This window comes from Atta colombica, unplaced genomic scaffold (genome assembly GCF_001594045.1).
Source record: "Atta colombica isolate Treedump-2 unplaced genomic scaffold, Acol1.0 scaffold47, whole genome shotgun sequence".
NCBI classification, from domain to species: Eukaryota; Metazoa; Arthropoda; class Insecta; order Hymenoptera; family Formicidae; genus Atta; species Atta colombica.
The window spans coordinates 2,395,236-2,417,084 of NW_017259536.1; the positions used below are offsets into that span (position 1 = coordinate 2,395,236).

The window sequence follows — 21,849 nt, forward strand, 5'->3', positions numbered from 1 at the left end:
TTTCACTCCAATGGATTTTTCATTCCCATCTTGCAGTAAAATTCATTGGCGCAATTGTCACTAATGCCTGTATTGAATTTCAATTTAATGCAGTGAAATTTCATTGCTACAGATTTAGAGTGTAAGTTTAGGAACACCTTATATATTTGACACATGTTTACAGATTTGTTTTTATGTTTATAAAATAGAACACAGCGAAACTTTTTGCTGTTGAAATTGCTGTAGCGAACTTTTTTCAAGAAATTAAGCGTTTTCGCGTATTATATACTGGCGGTTTGTTGTAACATTCTTCGGAGGCAGTTGAAAGCTCGACCTGCTTTCTCGCGCGGCAATCTCGCGTCTCACAAAGGAAACTTTTGTATTCACGAGTATGATAATGTCCCTCCATAAGCCTTCTTCGCACCTGTGCGAGTGTTGCGTCACGAGCTTGTAAACGAGTGAATGTACGTGAGTACCTGAGGGATACACGAAGCTTCGAAAATACTACGTCGGCAAGCTGGTTTCAAGATCGTGCAAAGATCCAGGAATAATTTTACATATTTCAGCGCGGCTTGCTGCGACGACGATGAACAACAAAGAAGCTTACCTGTTGTCTATGTCGAGGCGAGCGGTGTATGCGCTTTTATTCGAACGTTACTCCGATAAGATTTATACGATCACGTGTTTGGCTTGATATCTATTATCTGTCCGCCTTGCATCTTGACAATGTGGTAAGCGGAATCTACAATGTGTTCGCACTTAGGTCATATATGTTCTTGTCAAGCTTGTCAGTCTGACAAATCGATTATATACACTTCATTTGAGATGTAGCTACACAACGAACACAATTTTAGATTTTATATTAACGTTTTTGCTTTTAATTTTTTGGCAAATATTTTGAAACTATTGACGTCAATAAAAGTCTAAATTTTACAACGTGTAAAGAAAGAGAAATATTGATAAACAAATCTACATGGAAAAAAAGTAAATTGAGTAATACAGCAAATACCTGTAACTTATTACGCGAATTCAATATAACTAAAAAGATTTGATGGTTTAACATTAAATGCTAATGTTATTCAGCTGTCAACTTTGCTACTTTAACATAGAAAATTGACTCTTTGTATATTACAGTTGTAGATTTGTTGAATCAAAATTGAAATTTTCAGCTGTTTTTTTTTCGTGTATAAGTTTTATATATAAGTTTATATATAAGTTTTATAGATTCAAGAGCTATTAGATTGACGACCAGTAATCCAAAAATACTGACATTCCACTATTTTCACTGTAAAAAGTGTAGTATTTAAAGTGTTTACATTTAAAATATTTTTGCAAAACAAACGTTCAATAATAAAAGATATTTTAAACGAGTGTTTAATGTTTTAAATCCATTCTAGTGTTTTGTTTATTGAAAAAATTTTAAACTAAAACATTTTTGTTTAAAAACTGAAGACAGAAGAGAACATTTTAATATCTTGAAATTAAACACACATGACATTACACTTCTTTTACAAATGTTTATAAAGAGAAAAAGTTCATAAAGAAGAAAATTAATAGAAAATTCTGCGAATCGATAAGATTGGAAAGCCTAGGATATAAGCTGCTTGATGTCGCAGCGCCTACAAACTTGGCGCCACATTTCAAAGCCGAGGATGAAGTCTTGCCAGTAGAGAGCTCCGTTGTCGGGGGCGCGAAGTCGGGGATGCAATCGATTGCGATATATCGCAAGCATCCTCGGTGCCGGGAGGGTGGCGGCGCTTGCGCCCCGGCAAACTCGTGCGGATTGGCCGGCGATGATGTCATACGGTGCTCCCCTAGGTCTCTGATATCATCTGCGGGCTTTTCTGCAGTCCACACCGACCACTCGAGCGGCGTAGCCGTGCCATCGGAGATATTGCCACCTGTGCTTAACATTCACGCAGTGCTATCCGATCTGCGCCGGCCACGAGCCCTGAGTCTGAAGCTCCGTGGCTGCATCCAGCCGGCAGAGAGGTGAGTCCATTTCAGCTACCTTCCGAGATCGTGCTGCTCTTCTCTGTACATTCCCAGACCGAGCTAACGATGCGACGTTTCGTCACCGCACGTACACACCACGACCTATCGGTGTAAACATACGTTCATCTTCCATATCTCTGGTCGTATTTCGTTTGATTGACTCAAATTCAATTTTGATCTTCGAGCAGAATTCGAATTGTGAATCAACTGTGAGATGCTGGTAATTTTGATCATATCTCGATAAATGATTTTAAAAAAATTTTTTCCGGGGCGGAAAAGGTTTTACACATTGCTTTCAGAAAATTATGAATTTTTTTAGAGCTACAACGCTATCTATCGCTAGCTTCTGCGGTGAAAGCAGCATTCGCGAACACGTGGATGTAGTGGTGCAGTTCTGTTAGAAGAGCGTTTATTTTTGCCGAGGAATTTGCTTGGAAATAATTTTGATGAGTATTCTCTCTTCTCTCTCTCTTTCTGCAACATTGATGAAATTATTAATTTGCTTCGTTAGCAAGCTGCATAGTTCGATAATCTTTAAATAGTATTAGACTGACGTCGAGACATTTCATATTCTTTTTCTTATGTAAATTGATTATAACTTTTTCTTAAACACGACAGAAACATTATATATAAATATGTATTTATATATAAAATAATCAATATCTTTCGTTTATTAAATTTCATGAAAATCGCCGATTTGCATTGTCACAAAATTTACCTTGTTCGCTCCAGTTCGCATTGTTAAAAATGTGAGCTGATCCTAGATTGAACAATCTTTATTCTCGAAAATGTTGTTAACCACTGGTAAAACAGTGTACGCTGATGAATGTTGAACAAACTCGGATCTCGAGGGGATAATTGCGTTGGCGTGTTACTACAATGCATCCCAGAGCGCTAGCTGCGTTCCACTGAAACGTCAATGAGAGTTTGTACGAATATATAGAACAACGATCTACAGAGTTCAACTTCCTCAGTTTTGTGTTCACACGAGCAACTTTGAAGCCTGTTTGCGAGATGTTGCACACTGGCAGGAAACTGCGGTGAGACACCGCATTTATGATTCTCTGTAAATATAGAATGTGTGCACACATCTATGATATGTCGAATTGCCAGTTTTGTGCAAACATTATTCTGAAAAGATTTTCTTTCTTTTTTTTCTGCTCTCTCTCTCTCATATATCGTTTCACAAAATTATTTACATACTGTGATATAAAGAGAATCCATTTCAATGAACATGACAAAATTAATCGCATATTGTGTAAATAATATATATTTATCAAGTAAAGACAAATACGTTTTTTTTTTAAATACGTTTTAAAAGAGAGAAAGAAAATGATTTAAACAAAGAAAATATTAGAAGAAAATATTTTAATTTTAGGCACAAATAGTGACAATTGATTGTTACAAATAATGTTTATGTTTTTTATAATAATAATTAAAATATCATTTTTATATTATTAAATAAAGAAAAGTATGTTTTTAAAGTTAAAATGAAGTAATATTATATTTGCACGCATTTTATAATTACTTTATAATAATATCTTTTTTAAATATAGATTTTTTTTATTTGTTAATATAAATTGTCATTACGCTTGAAATATTATAAATATTGTGTCCAGAGAAAAACGTAAAAAGTAAAAAAAAATTTCACTGCCTTACTGTAAAAAAAAGTATTTAATTTTAAAATATTAAAATGTTTTATTCTTGTCTCTACCTCTGAAGATATTTTAATTTTAACCTTTTTCAAAACACTATGTGTTTGGATTTAAAACACTGCATTTTTTACTTTAAATGTTTAAAAAGAAGAGACAAGAATAAAACGTTTTATTGTCTCAAATTTAAATATTTCTTTTTTGAGTGTATACAGACATATATGAATTCTATTGGCATATATGTGTGTGTGTGTGTGTGTGTGTGTGTGTGTGTGCGTGTATGTGTGTGTGGGTGTGTGGGGTCTTATTTGAGCGTATCGATTGTATCGTGCAAAACTTTCTGCATTCAGATTAGAGTTGCTTAGCACTCAACGTTCCATTTGGCAAACAATGAAACTTTGAGCTCTTGTATCAAGTAATAGTATAGATTCGTGCTTGCAAACCGCAGTTCAACCGATCCGAAACTGAAACGTATCAAATTGGAATCAAAGTTTTATTTCTTATTTATTTCTAATTTCATGTTTGCAACATATTATATATATAAGATATATATGTATCATTAATTTATATATCTATATGCAATGCACACCCATCTAAATCTGTAATAGCAAATTGCGCAATTCCTAATCTTAACATTTGTGCAGAAAACGCAATATTGAATGAATTATTGAATCGCATTAGCATTTCTTTTTAATTCGCTCTGGATTTCTCACAAAAATTTAATATTAGCCGATTTAATTCTAGCCATTTAATACTGACAAATAGTAATTAATTATTTATGATTAATTTAAGTATTAAAAGCATTGCTGTTTTTTTTATTATTACTGCTTTTATTATTCCAAATATGTAATTAATTACTTTTTTCAATAATAAATATACTTGTCAGTATTAAATTAATTGGCCAATGTTAAATTTCTGTAAAGGATGAGATAGATATACAGACAAAGGCGTTCATTGATATTCCAAGTCCTCTAAGAAATAATAATTGACAACAAAATGGAAAGAGAATTAAAAAGATGGCAACACAGAATAAAATATGTACAACCAAACAAAACAAATTAATAATAATAACGAAAATTAATAATAATAATAATAATAATGAAAAAAAACAATGCTAAGAAGGAATGAAATAAAGTCAAAATAAACGTAAGAAAAACAAGAGAAGATAATGATAATAAAGATCTAGAAGGAAAGAAAATTACAGAGAAAGAGAGAGAGAGAGAGAGAGAGAGAGAGAGAGAGAGAGAGAGAGAGAGATCGGTGTAAATCAAATTACCTCACTTTTTTTAAACTAATAATGATAATTTCATATATAGGAATGCATATCCTATATCCCTATTATGTTTACAATTGAAACGTTATTGTCTTCACATGAATAGTTGGTAATTAGGTAATTCGGTCATGTAGTTACAGAAATGCACGCTTTGTTTCAGCGAAGCCGCGAAAGTTTGAAAGAGTAAAATAATGTTACATATTTCAATGCAATGACATGAAATGGTATTATCATCTTCTCTTTGTGTTGGGTAATCTATTGATGTGTTTTCGAGTGAAGTTAGCTCTAAGCATAATTTCTTTTCCAAAAAACTTACATGACACAACTGTTGTTGCGAAAGCGAAATGACATAAATTCTGCAAATTTTTATTATTATTATTTTAACTTTCTATGTTTTTAAACTTGCTCTTACGCAAATTATAAAATATTATATTATTTTTACATATCCAGTACAAGAATTTTAATCGCCTACGATCTATTAAACTGTAAAAGGAATTTTAAGATATTGTTGGAAAATGTGCTTTTCTCATAGCATCTCAAATATTACCATATAGCGTGCAATTACGTGTATCGCAAATTCCAATATTGAAGTTCCATTTATAATATGGCGAATCTTAAATACGATCACTATTGATTTGAACGTCATAAAATATTGGAAAATGGGATACCATGACATGATTGATGAGTTATCTTTTTCACCGATTTTGTATTTACAATTGATTAATTTTATTTATATGATTAACTTTATACAATTGATTAACTTTATGATTAACTTCATTTTATTGAATTTTATTTATTCTTTCACAACTGAGCAAAGAAAATTGCAAGATCTATAATTTAATTAAAAATAATTAATTTTAACAAATTAAACTTTAGAAAAAAAGACGACAACATTTATGTAGTTGCCTGAAAAACAAAACTTTTAAATACTTTGATTTTTAAAATTTATTCTATTTTTCATAGATTATTTATTAATTTTCAATTGATTTTTCATTATAAAAAATTGCAAGTATTTATAATTCAGTTGGAAATAATTAGCTTCTGACAAATTAAATTCTTTCGAAGAGAAGAGAGACATAATTTATATTTTAATGCTTAATATAATTAATATTTAAAAATATCTTGATTTTTTAAGTTTTAGTTGCTAAGGATAAGTCATAATTCGTATTTTTCGCATTTTCGCCAAACAAAAATTCGTTCGTGCATTGAATAAAAAAAAGTTGTGGCTAAAAAGACATCCGATGGTCTTGGAATACACTGTGCATGTCAGATCCTTTATACATCGACGGTGAAGGTTCGCACCATGGGAATTGCGCGATCCTTGACTAGCCTAGTACCGGGACATATTTATAGTGCATGGGGTTTGCGTTCAGGAAAGGCGACGGAATGGCGAAAAAGAATATTTGTACGACACACATATATACACGGATATACGTGAACATAACGCGAATAACGTTACAGTCAACTTTTACCCTTGGTACGCGAAAGCGCCCTTGTTGCATTTCGGGAATGCCATTCTCCTCCTCCTTCTTTTCATGGCGATTCGTTTTAACTTGTGCTTTCCTTTTGTTGGTGCCTCTCTGCGGCATACGTTTTTGCGGCTTGCTGCCAGCCTCCCTAAATTCGTTCACGAACTTTTGAGCGCTCGAGCGTTAAAAAATTCGTAGTGCCTCTTGAAAATTGCGCTTTTTTCCTTTTTTTTCACGTTGTTATCTGAAATCGGGAAGACGGACTGAAAGGGTTCGTATTCACCCTCCCTCCCCCCTATGCTTCATGAGTTTCGATGGGATATAGAACTTGCAATTCTATTCGGCGATGCAGATACAACGCTGAATGCTGTAAAATGTAATTTTTGCGAAATCGATGGACAGATAGTCCCTTCGAGACTTTTAGATATATATATATATGTTTACACGTGCGCAACAAGATATATCAAAAGAGAGACAGTTTCTGTTATTTATCATTTCGTAAATTATACATATTATACTCTTCACATATCATCATATCCCTATTTCACGTTTATCCTTCAAATGTGGATTTAGAAGATAAGAATAAGTATCAAGAAATAATTGCGTCCTTAAGACGACAAATGAAGGATGAAGTAGGAGAGTTTAATGTATTATCTCTTAACAATGATCGATTTGAACGAAGCAAGTATGAAAAAAGAGATAGATGAGATGAATATAGAATCAAGAAAAAAGAACAAAGGAAAAAATGTGAATGAAAGCAAAAGGGATTGCTGTGGTAGCCAAGTCTTTTTAGCCAATCAGAAACGCAAACATCGGAGCGCGAGGGATAAAGAATTTTTTTTCTTCATGTCGTTGTCCAATGTTCCAGTTATCAAAGTCGTTATCCTTATTACATCCTTTCCTCGTTGTACTTCTGTCTTCTCCCCGCTCTTCCCGTTTCCAATCCTCGCAGTGCGGAAAGTTGCTCGGAACTTCAGAGATTCGTCAAATCTTTATACGATGTGGCTCAATTTGGCATGATTCCAAACTTGTCCCAGTAGCTTGTCGATCCTTTTTCTAGCTTTTAAATATAAACGACAGGAATAAAAATAATTGAGTTCATTAATCGAATTCATAAAAACTCATAAAATTGATTTAAAATAATAAAATTAATGGATTCCTTATGTCTAACAACAAGTAGTAATAACGAGGCAATAGGAGTCATCTAGTAGTTGCGCAAAGTGTTAAAATTTACTACATTAAACCCTATATTACATTAACTTAAAAAACGTGGTCCGAACGTATCAGCATAAGAACTGTAATGGTCAACAATTTTTTCAAGGAAGACTCTCACTCTCATTACAGACGTAATCACGAAATATGCAACGATGCAACCTATATTTTCTGTCATCATTTCTGTTGAAGATGGCCCAAATATGAATTGAAATGTTTCCAGGTTTTTTTAAGTAACATACTCTCTAAATCTAAATCAGTGGATAATCACTAATATTAGTGCCACTGATAATGAGTGAATGAAATGTGAGATCTAATGCTTATTATATGATCTAACTAACTTTAGTGTGCATAAATTCAGAGAGGGAATATAGTATTAAAAGATTGAAATTAACATGCAAATATCAGTATTTTAATTATATAAATATAATCAGTTCAAAAACATTCTTCCTTTTTTATTGAATTCGCTGATTATTCAATGTCAAATATTCAATGCCATTGGGTAATTAGTGACTATCCACTGATTCAAATTTAGAGAGTAGTATTTAATGTAGTAAATTTTAATATTTGACATTTTGTGCAACTATTATACTTCTAGCGATGATTCTGATTACTACTTGTTATTACTACTTATTACTACTTATTGTTATCATAAAAATTCATTTCGCGATATTAATTGAAATACGAAAATGTGTGCGCTTTAATTGGAATCTCATTTCAATTTCAAAAAGTGCTTCAATCTTTTCGAAGCATTTTTATTTTATAATAGACTTCTAATAGACTTCCGTGTAAAAGATATCGCGCGTAATAAAAGAATAATCTGCGATATAACACATTCATGATCGATGAAAGATGCACAAGGCTTGATGTAACTTGTCGCGGCTATTATTAGTTATTAATTGCCGCTCTTCTACATCGTTTGCAAAGAAGGATAATGACTGCTAATAGTAAGCGACATGTAACGCCCACGTGTACTTTATTGCGAAACGGCTGAATCAGCTCGCGCTATTTTAGCCGAGATAATCACGCGTGATGTCACCTCTATTGATTTCGGTGGGCGGCAAAGCGACGCAATAAAGTGCGTGAGTCATTGTGTCCCTGAGTGCATTTGCACGGAGAGACCGAGGGATTCGGCGCGAAATCGAAGTCTTATGGGCCAGATCCAGATTGATGTGCTCGCAAGACATCTTTAACGTACCGTGTAATTTGGTTTTTCCTAGCGTCGACGTGCACTCGAATCGATCATCCGAAATTGCGATCGTCCGCTCATGCGAGTTGCATTTCGTTCGAATTCAGTATTCCGATTGATTCGAAATTGAAACATGTATGCTGCATTGCATTGCGCATCCTACAAATAAAGCATAGTATCATTATTTCAATTTAAGACTATGATTGCGAGCCTGTGTTTTATTTGTACTTAGTACTCCGAGACTAATTCGAGACACGCGTCTTTTACAAGCAAAGTATTATTTTAATTTAGAATCAATATTATCTTTGTTACATTGTTAGCGTATTGTCTTTTAAACTTTATAAATTGTATACATGGTATCATCGAATGTTTCTCGAATTTTCAACGACTTTGCTTCTTCAACTTGTTTCTTCATAGAGAAAGTTTCATCCGTTCTTCACAACAACACTTTAAAACATCACGTTTCACGTTGAATCAAATCTTTTAAAAAGTTCCGAATTTCTGTAAGAAGTTTTGTTATTGCTGATCGAAGATTTTCTGACGAATATTTTACGATCAAGTAAAGTCTGTCATGGTAATCCTAGTTTTATGTTTTCCGATGAAACAACGAACCATCTGTTTCTTTTATTAAAAAAAAAACTATGTGTACTATGAAATTTGTATACAAATATAAGAAGAAATTCGTATAGAAAGTATTATAGTATAGAGAAATGCAGCAGTTCGAGATTTCCACACAGAAAGAGCAATTTTGTTAAAGAATTTAAAAATTTAACTAAATACTGCAGATCTCAAAATAATTTTGCTGGACCACCAAAATAATTAGATAGGACGACAAAATTAGTTGAAATTAGTTGCTAAAATATCAAAGCATTGCTCGTCATGCTTAAGATTCCTACAAAATTATTTTGATGGTTCAAGAAAATTATTTTCAGATCTGCGTCTAAGCTAAATTTTTAGATATTTTTTTAGCAAAATTGCTATTTCCATGTAAACAATCAATAAGGCCAGCACAACTATCGTTCAAAATTCGCCTTGAAATTATCGTGCATTGCAGTTGCAGTCGCAGGGTTGAGTAATATTGCTTAGGGCAATGGCTTCTTTACGTTCCGGCTGTTTCGCTTTTACCTTATGGATCGCGTTAAAGCGACCGAAGCATCGTGTGAGTCTCAAAAGCCCCACGTCAAGGGAATTATCGCAAAGACGACTAAGGGAGTAGGCGCGGTTACGGAAGGTTACAGGAAAGGGTAAGGCCCGTAAGAGAGCAAGAAGGTAGATGCGGGTGGTCCAAAGGATAGGAGGGAAGGTTGCACTTATAAATCGCTTAATCGCTGCTTTTCACGGATCAGGAACTCTAAAAAAACTTTTTTCTTACCTCCCTCAAGCCACCAACCCATCGTTCGCGGCAGAGTTTCGCATTGAGAATACTTCATGCACACGAAAGGCAATACGGGCTTTCGACAGTGAGTCGATACGTTTTTCAATAACGCTTGAAAAACATTTGTGTTTTACTGATTTCGGTTCTTTAGGAAAGAGCCATAAAAAAATGTTAAGTAATTTCCTTTGTATAATAACTAACAAAGTTATAATTAATATATTTTTTCAGAGTATTTGAATCTCTTCTTGATTGTTGAAAAGTGCATAATTATATATTTGCTTAAAATGAAGTTATTTATTTTCACATAAATATTTATTTATTTGATTTATTATTGTTATATTTAATTAGAAATATATGGAATTATGAAGCAAGAAAAAGTTATAAAATGAAAAATTTGTTTAATTTGAATATACAAAAATCGTGGAAAGATAATTTTTGCAAATACATATTTATGTAAATTTTCTTTCTAAATCTGAATCAGTAGATAGTCACTAATTACTCAATGGCATACTTGGCACTGGATAATTAGTGAAATTCAATTAAAAAAGAAGGAATATTAGAGAAGGAATATTAGAGATTATATAAATTAAAATTGATATTTGCACATTAATGTCAATCTTCCAATATCACATTTATTGAATTTATGTATTAAAACAAGGTTTGTTAGATCGCATAATAAAGATTAGATAGGGATCTCGCATTTCATTCACTAATTACCAGGCATACTTGGCACTGATATTAATAATTATCCATTGATTCAGATTTAGAGAGTTGGTATTAAAAGTTTCAGTAACAAAAATTTAGAACTTCTAACTGTGAAAGAGAAGAAATAGTCTGATAATTTTAAATGTCAACACTTTTTGAAAATACGTCCGTTTCTTTTATTAAAAGCAGATTAAAATTTATAACATTTTTTTAATTGTCAAGACATATGTATTTTTTTTTATTATTTGAATTATACTTAAATTATACATCAACCTTTTCATAATATCATATTAGTTTTTATGATTACATTTTTATCGCTTCGTCAAATATATATATATCACAAAAAATATTGACATGCTAAAAAAAAGCCAAGAAAAACCTGAAACGTCGCGATAGCTGCTGTAGTGCAGAAAAACGATTGCGCTTGGTTGACTCGGATAACGTGTACCCGCCATTCTGTTTCCGTCAATGAATCCTGTAACCTGACAGCACCCTCGGATTGTACGAGATATTACTGATGATAATTGAGGATACGAGGTTTCATGGACGTAATGATCATCCAATGACGACTGTCAGTGTATTATTCCGTTCCGTGGGCATATTGGCGTTTTGATCCGATTAAATTATAACATTATGGTGCATACTTATGCGCGAATGCGCACTGATCAAGAGCGGCACGTCACAAAGAATCGACCACTGACGTTAAAATTACGATAGTTTTTCCTGTCTTTTCCGTAATCTTTTTTCCGCCAATGATTTCCAACAGGCAGCTATATGCGAACGTGTGACGTCAATACGTCTGTCAATACATATCGTACAATACGCAATCATAGCTCCTGTTTCTGATCATGTGCCGGATCCAGGTTCAAGTCCGTTGAATAGCTTGTACAAAAGGATATGCACACACACTCGTTCGCGTATACCTGTCCACGTGCACATCGGCAACCGACAAAGATTAAAGTGATCTCCGACATCGATTGCACTCGCGATTAATGTCCTGTCTGCCTCAGCCTCGCCTTTTTGTTTATCCCTGAAAAGCACGATTCCGCATTATCGACGTGCACATCCCTTCGTCCTCTCCTCGACCCCCATTTCTCATTATTCCGCGAGTGGGTGTTACTTTTTTTCGCGTCGCAGGGAGAATGTTTTTTACATACCAGCATTTCCAATAATTTATCAGACTTTCGTTTTCGCATCTTTTTAATGGTGACTTTCCGATTCGCGCACTACAGCTTCATTCGATATCAATTTTTCGCGCCGTATACTATATTACGGAAAATATTGTAAAATTACTCGCAACATCGCAAAAATTTCAATAATAAATTATTGAACATAAAGAAATCCTAATTGAAAGCAGAGAGCTTGCTCGGGTCCCCGCAATCCGCTATAATTTCACCGCACTGTAATTGTGATGTATTTGGATGCGTCGGGAGATATGATACGTTAATTTATTGACTCACGTAGCGGAATGAAGCTTTCACTGTCAAATTACACAAACTCGTGGAACATCTCCCCTTTAATGCGAGAGTTGTATTTCAAACTCATTAAACTAATAAATTTAATCTATTTATTTCAATTATTTTTTCTATTTTTATTCTTTTGAATGATTTGATATAATTTTAATATTAAACATTTAGAAGTAGCGAAATAATGATGCGAATAAGGAAAGCGCGCAGATTCTCTAATATCCATCACAGATTTCTCCATGACAATCCGTTATCAATCTTGCTAATGTCGCGGTTTCCCCCTTCTGATTATCATACCGTTGCCCCAATGTTGCATTGCAATGAAGCGAAATCGTGAATAACGCCCAGATATTTGTTCCTTTGGGAAGGGAAGCACGGGAAATCGCGATGCCTCATTTGCCTTCCACCTCGCGTTCCATTCTTAAGTCGTTCAGTGCCTTTTGTTCTATTTCAGTATTGTCAAGAGCAGCCTATTAAAGGTGAAAAAAGGACGCGATTCATTTCCCCAAACAAGTAAGCTAGAAGGATAATCGGTCGGTACTCAGAACAATCCTTTTACAACGTAAAGTTTGTACAGTCGAGCTTTGTCATTAAAAAAAAAATTATCACAAATATATATAATTTTTAATATATAATTTTTTATTTAATTTTAATTTTAATGTATTTAATAGAAAATATTTATAATAGAATAACGTAATATGATCCAAATAAGTATACGATTTTGTTTGCGCTGCTAGACTAATGGAGATTAGGGAGCAGATTAGGGAGTAGCTCGTAATGCGAAATGACGAAAGTGACGTGGGTCTTTCTCCTCCTGTCTACAGCCCCATTCTAATTAAGCAGCATCATAAACACACCAAACACATTCATATTCGCGATATTCTCTTTTATATTTTCTCTCTCTCTCTCTCTCTCTCTCTCTCTCTCTCGTTCCCCCCTCTTTTCCTTCTCTCTTTCTACCTCTCTCTTCGTATTTTTATCATCTCCCAACTCAACTCATTCATGCATACCCGAAATGACTGGCACGAGCTATTTCCCAAGAGCTATTTTACAATTGGCCAGTGTCCATAATTGAAGCTGAGGGATCCCATGGAATTGAGTGGTGCTTTAAACGATCGTAAAATCGACTGACGGCGAGCAGGCTTACCTTATATAGATCAATGACACGAGAAGGGAGACTTCTGGCGAATGGAGTATTCGGCAGAATCGAGACAATAGATTTAAGGTGTCCCAGGGAAACCCTATGGATCTTGTATACGCGCGACGTGGTGGTCAATTGCCGCGAGAAACTCGCGTTGCGTCGTCGTTAAGTAGGAAATCGTCCATTCCTTTTTTCCCCCTCACAGTTGAGCTCATCTACCCGAGTGTATTCTGAGGATTTAGCGAGGCTCGCCGAAGTGTTTGCCCCTGCCCGGCAGGAAGGGCAAATTTGCTCAAGGGAACTCGCTGATTATCCGACGAGAGGGTAAAAAGACGCTGAAAGGAGAACCAAGACGCTTATAAATTGCTGATTAAGAGCGGGTGCTCTTGCTAATCGAGAGTGCGTACGAGTCGCGCACGTGATCTTAAACTACGGTGCTGCAGATATATCGTTCTTATGGTACAAAGTGAATGTATGTATGTTTGTCTGCTTTCTCTATTTTAACAATTAGAAACAGAGAATTATGCTAGGGACTAAGTGAAATTAACAAGAACGTTGCATTATGTCAGTAGAATCACCAAAGTTTAAGATGAAGTTTCAACGTAAGAGTCTATTAACGCAGGAGAGTACTAATTGTACATGTCTTAATTGTATGTATCTACTCACATCGGTCAGTGCATAGAAATTCTCCAGTGTGAGATAATATTAGCTCTCTAATCGGTTTTCACTTCGAAATTTCCTTAAATATTATTCGCAGGTTCAGTATTTTAATTGTATTTAATCTGTGCTTAAAATTTACATAACTTTTTACAGAACTTTTTACAGAACTTTTTTATTAAAGGTCAAAATTCGAGGAATAAGATTATGCAATTGAAATTTCTGTAAGGTTATGATAAATATTTATTATAAACAAATTTTCACTTCGTAATTGACGAAAACAGGTCAGATTCATTGGATCCGTAAATATCGATTAGTATTAAATGGATTAATTAATGATGTGGGCAATTAGGACTTTCCCAATTAACGCATTCGTTATTGTCGTAATGGCCACATATACTCGTGCCTATTCGCAGATTTATGTTTCACTTATATTCTTTCTAAATTTTTTCGAAGTGAATTTCACTCCAAAAGAGTGAAATTTCACTCTGAAAGAGTGTACTGAAAGAATTTCTTAAACAAAAATGACAATATTTTCGCACTTTTACAGTGAGATTTCATTCTAAAGAATTTAGAAAGTTGATCATGCCATCATGGTGCAAGTGAACTTTTTCCATCACGCGAGAAATAACGAAATTTTCACGGAAAAAGCAGGATATCCACTACACTCGTATGCATGTGGCAAGATATCTCGATTCTCCGTGATAGGTCTCCAATACCCAATATTATACAACTTTTTTCGTCTCCCATTTGACGAAGTATCGACCTTCTGGTCTCGTCAGAGAGCTTAACGATTCATACAAAAGCCTCTTCTCATCGACGATCTTTTACCCTCGCGATGGTCACGATGTATCAACGGCCGTCGATCTTTTTGACTCTATAACTTCCTCGTCGAGGAAATCGATTTTCAACTCACGTTACAATTCCATTCAAACACGATTCTCCCATTCGCAATTTTAGTCCACGGAAATTCGTATTAGCTTCGAACGAACGTTTGCGACTCGCCGTCGTGACTTCTATATATTCAAAACTTTGAATTCCTATGAAAAGAATTAATTCTGCGATAGCATTGTAAATTTAATTGCTTCGTTAATGCGATACATTTTAATGTGGTTATTTGGCATTGAAATGGAGAGAAAGTTATTACTAAAATATCGTTACTTGGCACGTTATTTTTGCTTGTCCATTCCTTTCGGAATTTTTACATAGAAATCGGGTGCGTCCAGGGATGCAAAACCACGCGTCTGCGACGTGACAAGTTTCCTCTTTTTGACGTAAACATGGCAGGAATCAGCACCAGCGGATATCCTCGTGGCGACGAGACGCGTGGACCGCTCGGATGGAAAATGCCGATGGGGTGACTGGTCGACGTTTTGAATTTTGCTCTCCAGTGACTGCTTTCAAAAACTTTCTCGGCAAAGTAATATACTCTTTGTAATAAAAGAAAAACAGTATGTCACATCAAGTGATTGCTGAAGAAATTGCGATACTTCTTGATATATTGATATAATTCGATATGTGTGCAATATTTTTGTTGTATTGTAATATTATAATTTGTTTATAAATTCAATTCAATTTGATAAAAACGATTAAACAAATTATTTACAATTTTATATTAATTTGCTGAGAAGCTTAATAAAAAATAGTAATAGTAATAATTTTTTATTATGAATGTTTTACCGAATGCTGTTATATGGTACAAATGCTAACTTTTCAAAAGTGTCTATTATGCTGCAAATTACAGTTTTACATGTATATTGTGTTTCAAAGAATGATACATTGGAGCAGCCATTTTGACCAGTGCATTTTGTTTAAGACTTAGTTTAGCTTTTATTATTATAGCGATCACTAAGTAAACATGTTGAGTACATTTTGTTTAAGACTTAGTTTAGCTTTTATTATTATAGCGATCACTAAGTAAACATGTTGAGTACATTTAGGGTCGTTCAGCAGATAGTCATAAAACAGTTGCAAAACTGTTACGTTCTACCGAACGCACAGCCATTACAACTTGTACGACCTACCCAGTTGAAACGCGTCACTATGCATTAATAGCACTAGTAATAATTCAACATGTATTTTGGACGAAGATTACCACCTCCATGGCGATTTATGCTCGAATAGCCCTCACCTCACAGTCGCCGAGGGTTTCAATTATGAACTAATTACGTCGTACGTGTACGTGTACGGAGCAATTACCGCGGGCGCGGTGACACATGCCGACTATGTTTCGTCCGCTTTCGATGTTACTCCCTTCTGTTGAATGCGTCGTTAGCCATGCAAGTTGTGCCGTGTACCATATGTGGCGTTAAACATGTTTAAGAGAGGAAGGGATGATTCACTACACGACGCATTGTCTTCCATTCTCTTATGATTTTTGAAAAATAATTTCTCAATCCACCGACGAGCAGCCGGTGCATCTCTTATCGTCACATCAAAAAGTCTCATTGCCAGCAAAACGACGTTCGAATGGTTGCGTTCAATAGAGAAACCTAATCAGTGATTCTTAATATAATTAATTGGTCTTCGTTTTTAGATCTTTGCTAGATCTAAGTGTAGGAACCAATCATATTAAAGAATCACTGAGCGCTTACTGATTAGTTTTCTCTGCTAAACGCAGCCATTGGCTCGCTGTTATTGGTGTATTTTTTTAGATCATCCAATCAGCAATTTAGAATACACAATCTGGAAGAATACAATAGCGGCGAGTGCTCACTCAATTGTTGAGTCCGCTGAACGTAGCCTTTCTCTTATAGTAACTTTCCGTTATATGGAATATTGCGTTTCAACTGAATCGCATCTCCTGTTTCCACGTCGATAAGCTCACGAAGTTGGTTACAGTCGTGATTGCGCGTATCCGGGAGGGCGGAATTCTCACCTCCTCGATTCTGGATCGAGAAGCACGCGTTTCCTGCAGTTGCAACTCGCATTCCTCGCTTGCCTTAATTAGCTTCCGCCAGATGGAAGGGCGAAGGGTAAGACACAGCCATGTCGTAAAAGCTTTTAAAGCTTCCTAACCATCGAGAGTTAAATCGTTGAGAAATTATTCTCGAGCTCGTAGATGTCACAAGCGAAAGCAAACAACCGCAAATGATTATCGTGCAAGAAAGAATGAAATGTATTTCAGCATTGAAATCGTTTAAGAGACCGGATTTTCCAAAAGAGAACTTATAGCGTCACTTGTGAGATTACGACGGAATTCACGCTTTGCGTTTCAGAATGAAATACGCCTTTGATGTTTGCCGTTTGTATTTAATTTAATAACATTTTTGTATGCGACTTATTGTATATACATATTTCTTTATGAGTATAAAGTAAAAAAAACTTGCCCAAAGTGTGACGTAGTCCATGCTATGTTTCAAACCTTAGATTGCTACCGTAACGCAATGTAATTGTAACATAATTATTTATATATATTTTATTTAATTATAAGTCATTTTAAATCACTCTCTTTTTTCCCTCTCTTTTTTTTAAAAATTCAGTTAAGTTGCCATCTTAAGTTTTTTTACTTATAAGTTGGATAAAGAGAAAATATTTCATGATAGCAATTTGAAAAGTTCAAGAATTCATTAAACGAATTTTGTCCAAGGCTCGTTTACCTTAAACTTTATAGCAGTCTCCCTGTACGCTTTGCACGCGTCTCGCCTTATCGACAGACACAGGACACCAGAACTAGGGTGGCACCCGAGGCGAAGAACGATGCGCATGGTTCGTTTTACCGATCTTGCTTTCCTCTTGACATTCGACGCCACCGCACTTTGCGCGTATGTGACGTATATATGTGAAAAGAAACCGCTCAAGTTTTAAAATTCTACAGATGAACATGATACGAAATCAATGCAGGCCTCCGAATATTTCAGGGAACAACGACCCTTTCGGCGAGATCTGCTTACAGGGTCATGTCAATGTTTAGATGTGCATGCATACGCGTCTTGGATGTACGTATGCGTTGACTTCTCCAAGATGTATTTCGAATATGACGTCACACTCAGCTCGAATCCTATGTGATCGAAATTCAGATGAGCACCGGGCGTCGAGAACCTCGGGACATTGCGGCCAACATAGCCCGACAGATACCTTGCTTTACCATTTCAGGAACGGATATGACCCTCGGGGGTATATTCGAATCGCATCCTCGTGAATTGCTGAAGGTGCATCAATATTGTACGAATATCGCCAAACGTGGTGTGTCATATCGTTACTTTACAGCGTCATATAGAAAACCGATATCGTCACGTCCAAACAGTGTCATAAAAAATATAAAATCACTTTTTATTCTTATTATTAATAAATATTCCTTGTCATTCCGTGAAATCGTATCTGATTAATTATATAAAATGTATTACGCGTTGCTTTTTAGATGATTCAATTAAATCTCTTCTACCTTTTTCACTTTGTATTCATTTACGAGCCTTTGATGTTCGTTCGCTTATCGCAGATTCTTAATCTCGCTTGACCTTTACCCTCGTAGGATTGACGTAAGGTGCGTAGGCTCGTGCCGTGTAATGATAATTCATGGCAAACGTTATTCATACCAGAAGTTCGTCTGAGGTTATCGCGGTAGTTTGCCCTGGGGGCAGTCAGGGAAACGCACCCCTTGTGGACAGCTTTCTCTCTCTCTTTCTCCCTCCCTCCCTTTTCCGCGTAGAGCCGTCCCTGGCCATGCAAAGTGAGCTAGGGGTTGTTAGATTAAACTCCAACCCCTCGCGACGCCCCGGATGCCTCCGACGCCACGACGGGTTAAAAACAGACAGAAAGAGTATGACTCATCCTTCAGCAATGCTACGAACAGCGCGCGAAACTGAACAATAGTCATATGGCACTGCTTTTGCATGATACGAATATTTCTTCGTGACATTGCAAATTAACAATGTTAGCAAAAACTAGATAAAATATTATAACGTTACATAAAGGATTTTTCAAGAATTTTAGTCGAAATGACAAACCTTGCTGCAAGCAGAATCGGGCGAATTGCAACTTGCGTTGCTAGGTCACTGACAAATTTCGGTGTATCAGAGAACAAAGAGACGTTCACGTTGGATATCAAAGGGGTTTCAAGTGGGTCCACAGGGGTCGATTTATTCCACTGCTGGAAGTAAACTGTGCGAATACATTATTACGGAAGGGTTCCTGTCCAATCGACTCGACGATGTCGACACGTTGACAAACTACTTTCATGTCTTCATACGTGTGGCTATCGTGACGTGCGAAATGTGTCAACAGAGGGATCTGTTATCTCGATCTTCATAGTCTTTTTATCGTAGAAGCGTTAAAGATGACAGTGCATTTATATGTAGTATTTTTATTTGTGACTTTCTAAATAAATCTTTTGCAGTGAAAATTGAGTCTTGAAAAAAGAGTGAAAACTTTTTACTTTGAAACAAGAACTGACACATTTTTGAAGTAAGATTTCATTCTTTTGGAGTGAGTTTCACCCCTAAGGAACGAAATCTCACTCCTTTTTTTGGAATAAGACTTCATTCCTTAGTGATTTTCACTCCAAAAGAGCGAAATCTTACTTCATAAGAATAAAATCTCCTCCTAAAGAATGAAAATCTCATTCTTGTTTAAGAGTGAAAATATTTTCATTTTTTTTCAAGATTGGCTCAATTTTCAGTCTTTTGGAGTGAGATTTCACTTCAAAAGATTTAGAGAGAATATTTTTAGAGAGCTCAGTAAAAATAACTGATACAATTTATTTAAAAGAAAAAATATAAAATAAATTCCAGAAATTTATTTAAAATATAAAATCGTAAGAATCGATAAAAACTGAAATGATTTATTTAAAATAAAAAATATAAAATAGATTCTAAAAATTTATTTTAAATATTATATAAGAAATAAAAATCAGAAGAAATTATTTAAAATAATAAGTACTAAATAATTCTTTTATTTTTCTTATATTTAAAATATATTTCAAATAACTTTATTTTAAATACAATCTATCCTGAATATTTATATACATATAGTATGTTTGTGATAATAATATTGAATTCAAACCATTAGAGTATTGTTTTTTTTGCAATGTTAAACTATCGCAGATGAAACTATCTCAACTAAAAAATCCGTAGGCGACCTACTTCAAATTCTGAACTTTATCTGATGTTAGCGGCTATAAAAAAGTAATGAATTCGCCACGACGATAATGAATATATCTATGACACTGATGTAAAATTTTTGAAATTAATTGATGTTTTTCAAAGAACGCATTTTAAGTAGGTATTTCAAATCTCCTCAGCGTCGCGTCGGTCTTATTCATTCCCATTGGCCCCTCGATTATTTCCATGGAAACGATTTCAACGAAGTCTTTCAACGAAGCATCAATCTCGTTCAAGCACAGTCCTAATACACTGCGCGGTTAATTATTCGCGTCGACAAAGGAGCGGCCGCGAAAACTCGCAGCAAGATCGATAATCTCCGAATCTCACTTATTTTTCGATAATTACCCTTTCTTGACAACGAGGCAAAATGCGCCTGGGAAATAAACAGACGCTTATCTTTTTAATGTCCTAATTACGCGTCAATTAATTCCGCTTAATTTCCAAATCGAAAGGGGATACTCTCCATTTTCTCCATCTTCTAATACTTCCTGTTTGGACGAAAGTGTTTGTTTTCGACCTTACCTTTGTACACAAGATCCATCAGTCGACTAATATTTTCTTTTGTGAGTTAAACTTGAGTAATTAACAAATATTTTGTGAGTCAAACTTGAGTAATAAAGAAATATATTAGATTCAAATATGATTCAATAACGAACTATTAACGTAAAGCGAGAGTTTCTTTTTTAATCTTGAAACATGATAATAGAATTTTCTTCCCTTTTGTGAAAGGTATTAGTGTATGAACGGATGCGATTTGTTCGATTATGTCTTGCGAGATTTTCTTCCTCGGTTTCTGTATCGATCTTATAACTAACTTTTCTTGAGCACCTAATCCTATTTTTGCGTGTATGAAGGGAGGAGATAAAAGTACTCATGGAAAGGAAGGAAAAACTTAGAGGAAGAGCTTCGTGGAGAGTTTCGTGGACGAGCGCACTTTGTACCATATCGTGCGAAGGTCCACTTCGCGTACTCGTTTGAAAATTTTTCCAGGTACTTGCATCCAACCGCTCGTACGATCAGTTGATCGGGGCGTAACGGCCACAAAGTTTTTCTTAGATCGACAATTCGTTATGTTTTTTGTAAGATGCCTCGGAAGATAAATCGTAGCGGAGAGATGAAGAACTGTAGAAAAGTAATGGACGACATTTTTCTATTGCATCACAGTACCGCTTGGAACACGAAGATTCTCTTAGTGTTATGGACGTCATATAATACAATCGCGTGGCGAACGAAGCAAAAAGATGAAATGTGTCTGATAGGAACAGTGCCTGTCCTATTTCGCAAATAACTTTGTCGATGCTGAAGACAGCTTGAAAGAAAAAATTAATACCATGGCGATAAAAGATAATTACTTTTTAATTGATATAGGTATTCGGTATTGCTTTTTTTTTAATAAAATGTTTAATGAAAGATTAATGAAAGTTTAATGAAAGATGACTTCTTGTTTTTTTGCTTTCTATTGAAAGCGGTCGTTATTGAAAAAAATCATTAAAATAAAAAAATTGTTTGCAATTATTAATTATGAAATACTGATCGTATGATTTTAAAAAAAATTTATGTTATTATAAAAAATTCGTTCCCTTTTACTCCGTGACGGTCACATATCTTTTTTGCGTGATAAAATTCTCGTCTTCT

At 34.9% G+C, this 21,849-nt stretch overlaps 1 protein-coding gene across 1 annotated transcript in view; it reads left to right on the forward strand.

Annotated features, from left to right (window-relative positions):
* The first annotated feature begins 705 nt into the window (after positions 1–705).
* Positions 706–21,849, forward strand: part of LOC108691448 — an 83,386-nt gene continuing 62,242 nt past the window's right edge. Inside the window, exons 1-2 of the mRNA XM_018199200.1 lie at positions 706–710; positions 1,902–1,971. Coding sequence (XP_018054689.1) covers positions 706–710; positions 1,902–1,971 — 75 coding nt within the window. The remainder of the gene's footprint in view (positions 711–1,901; positions 1,972–21,849) is intronic.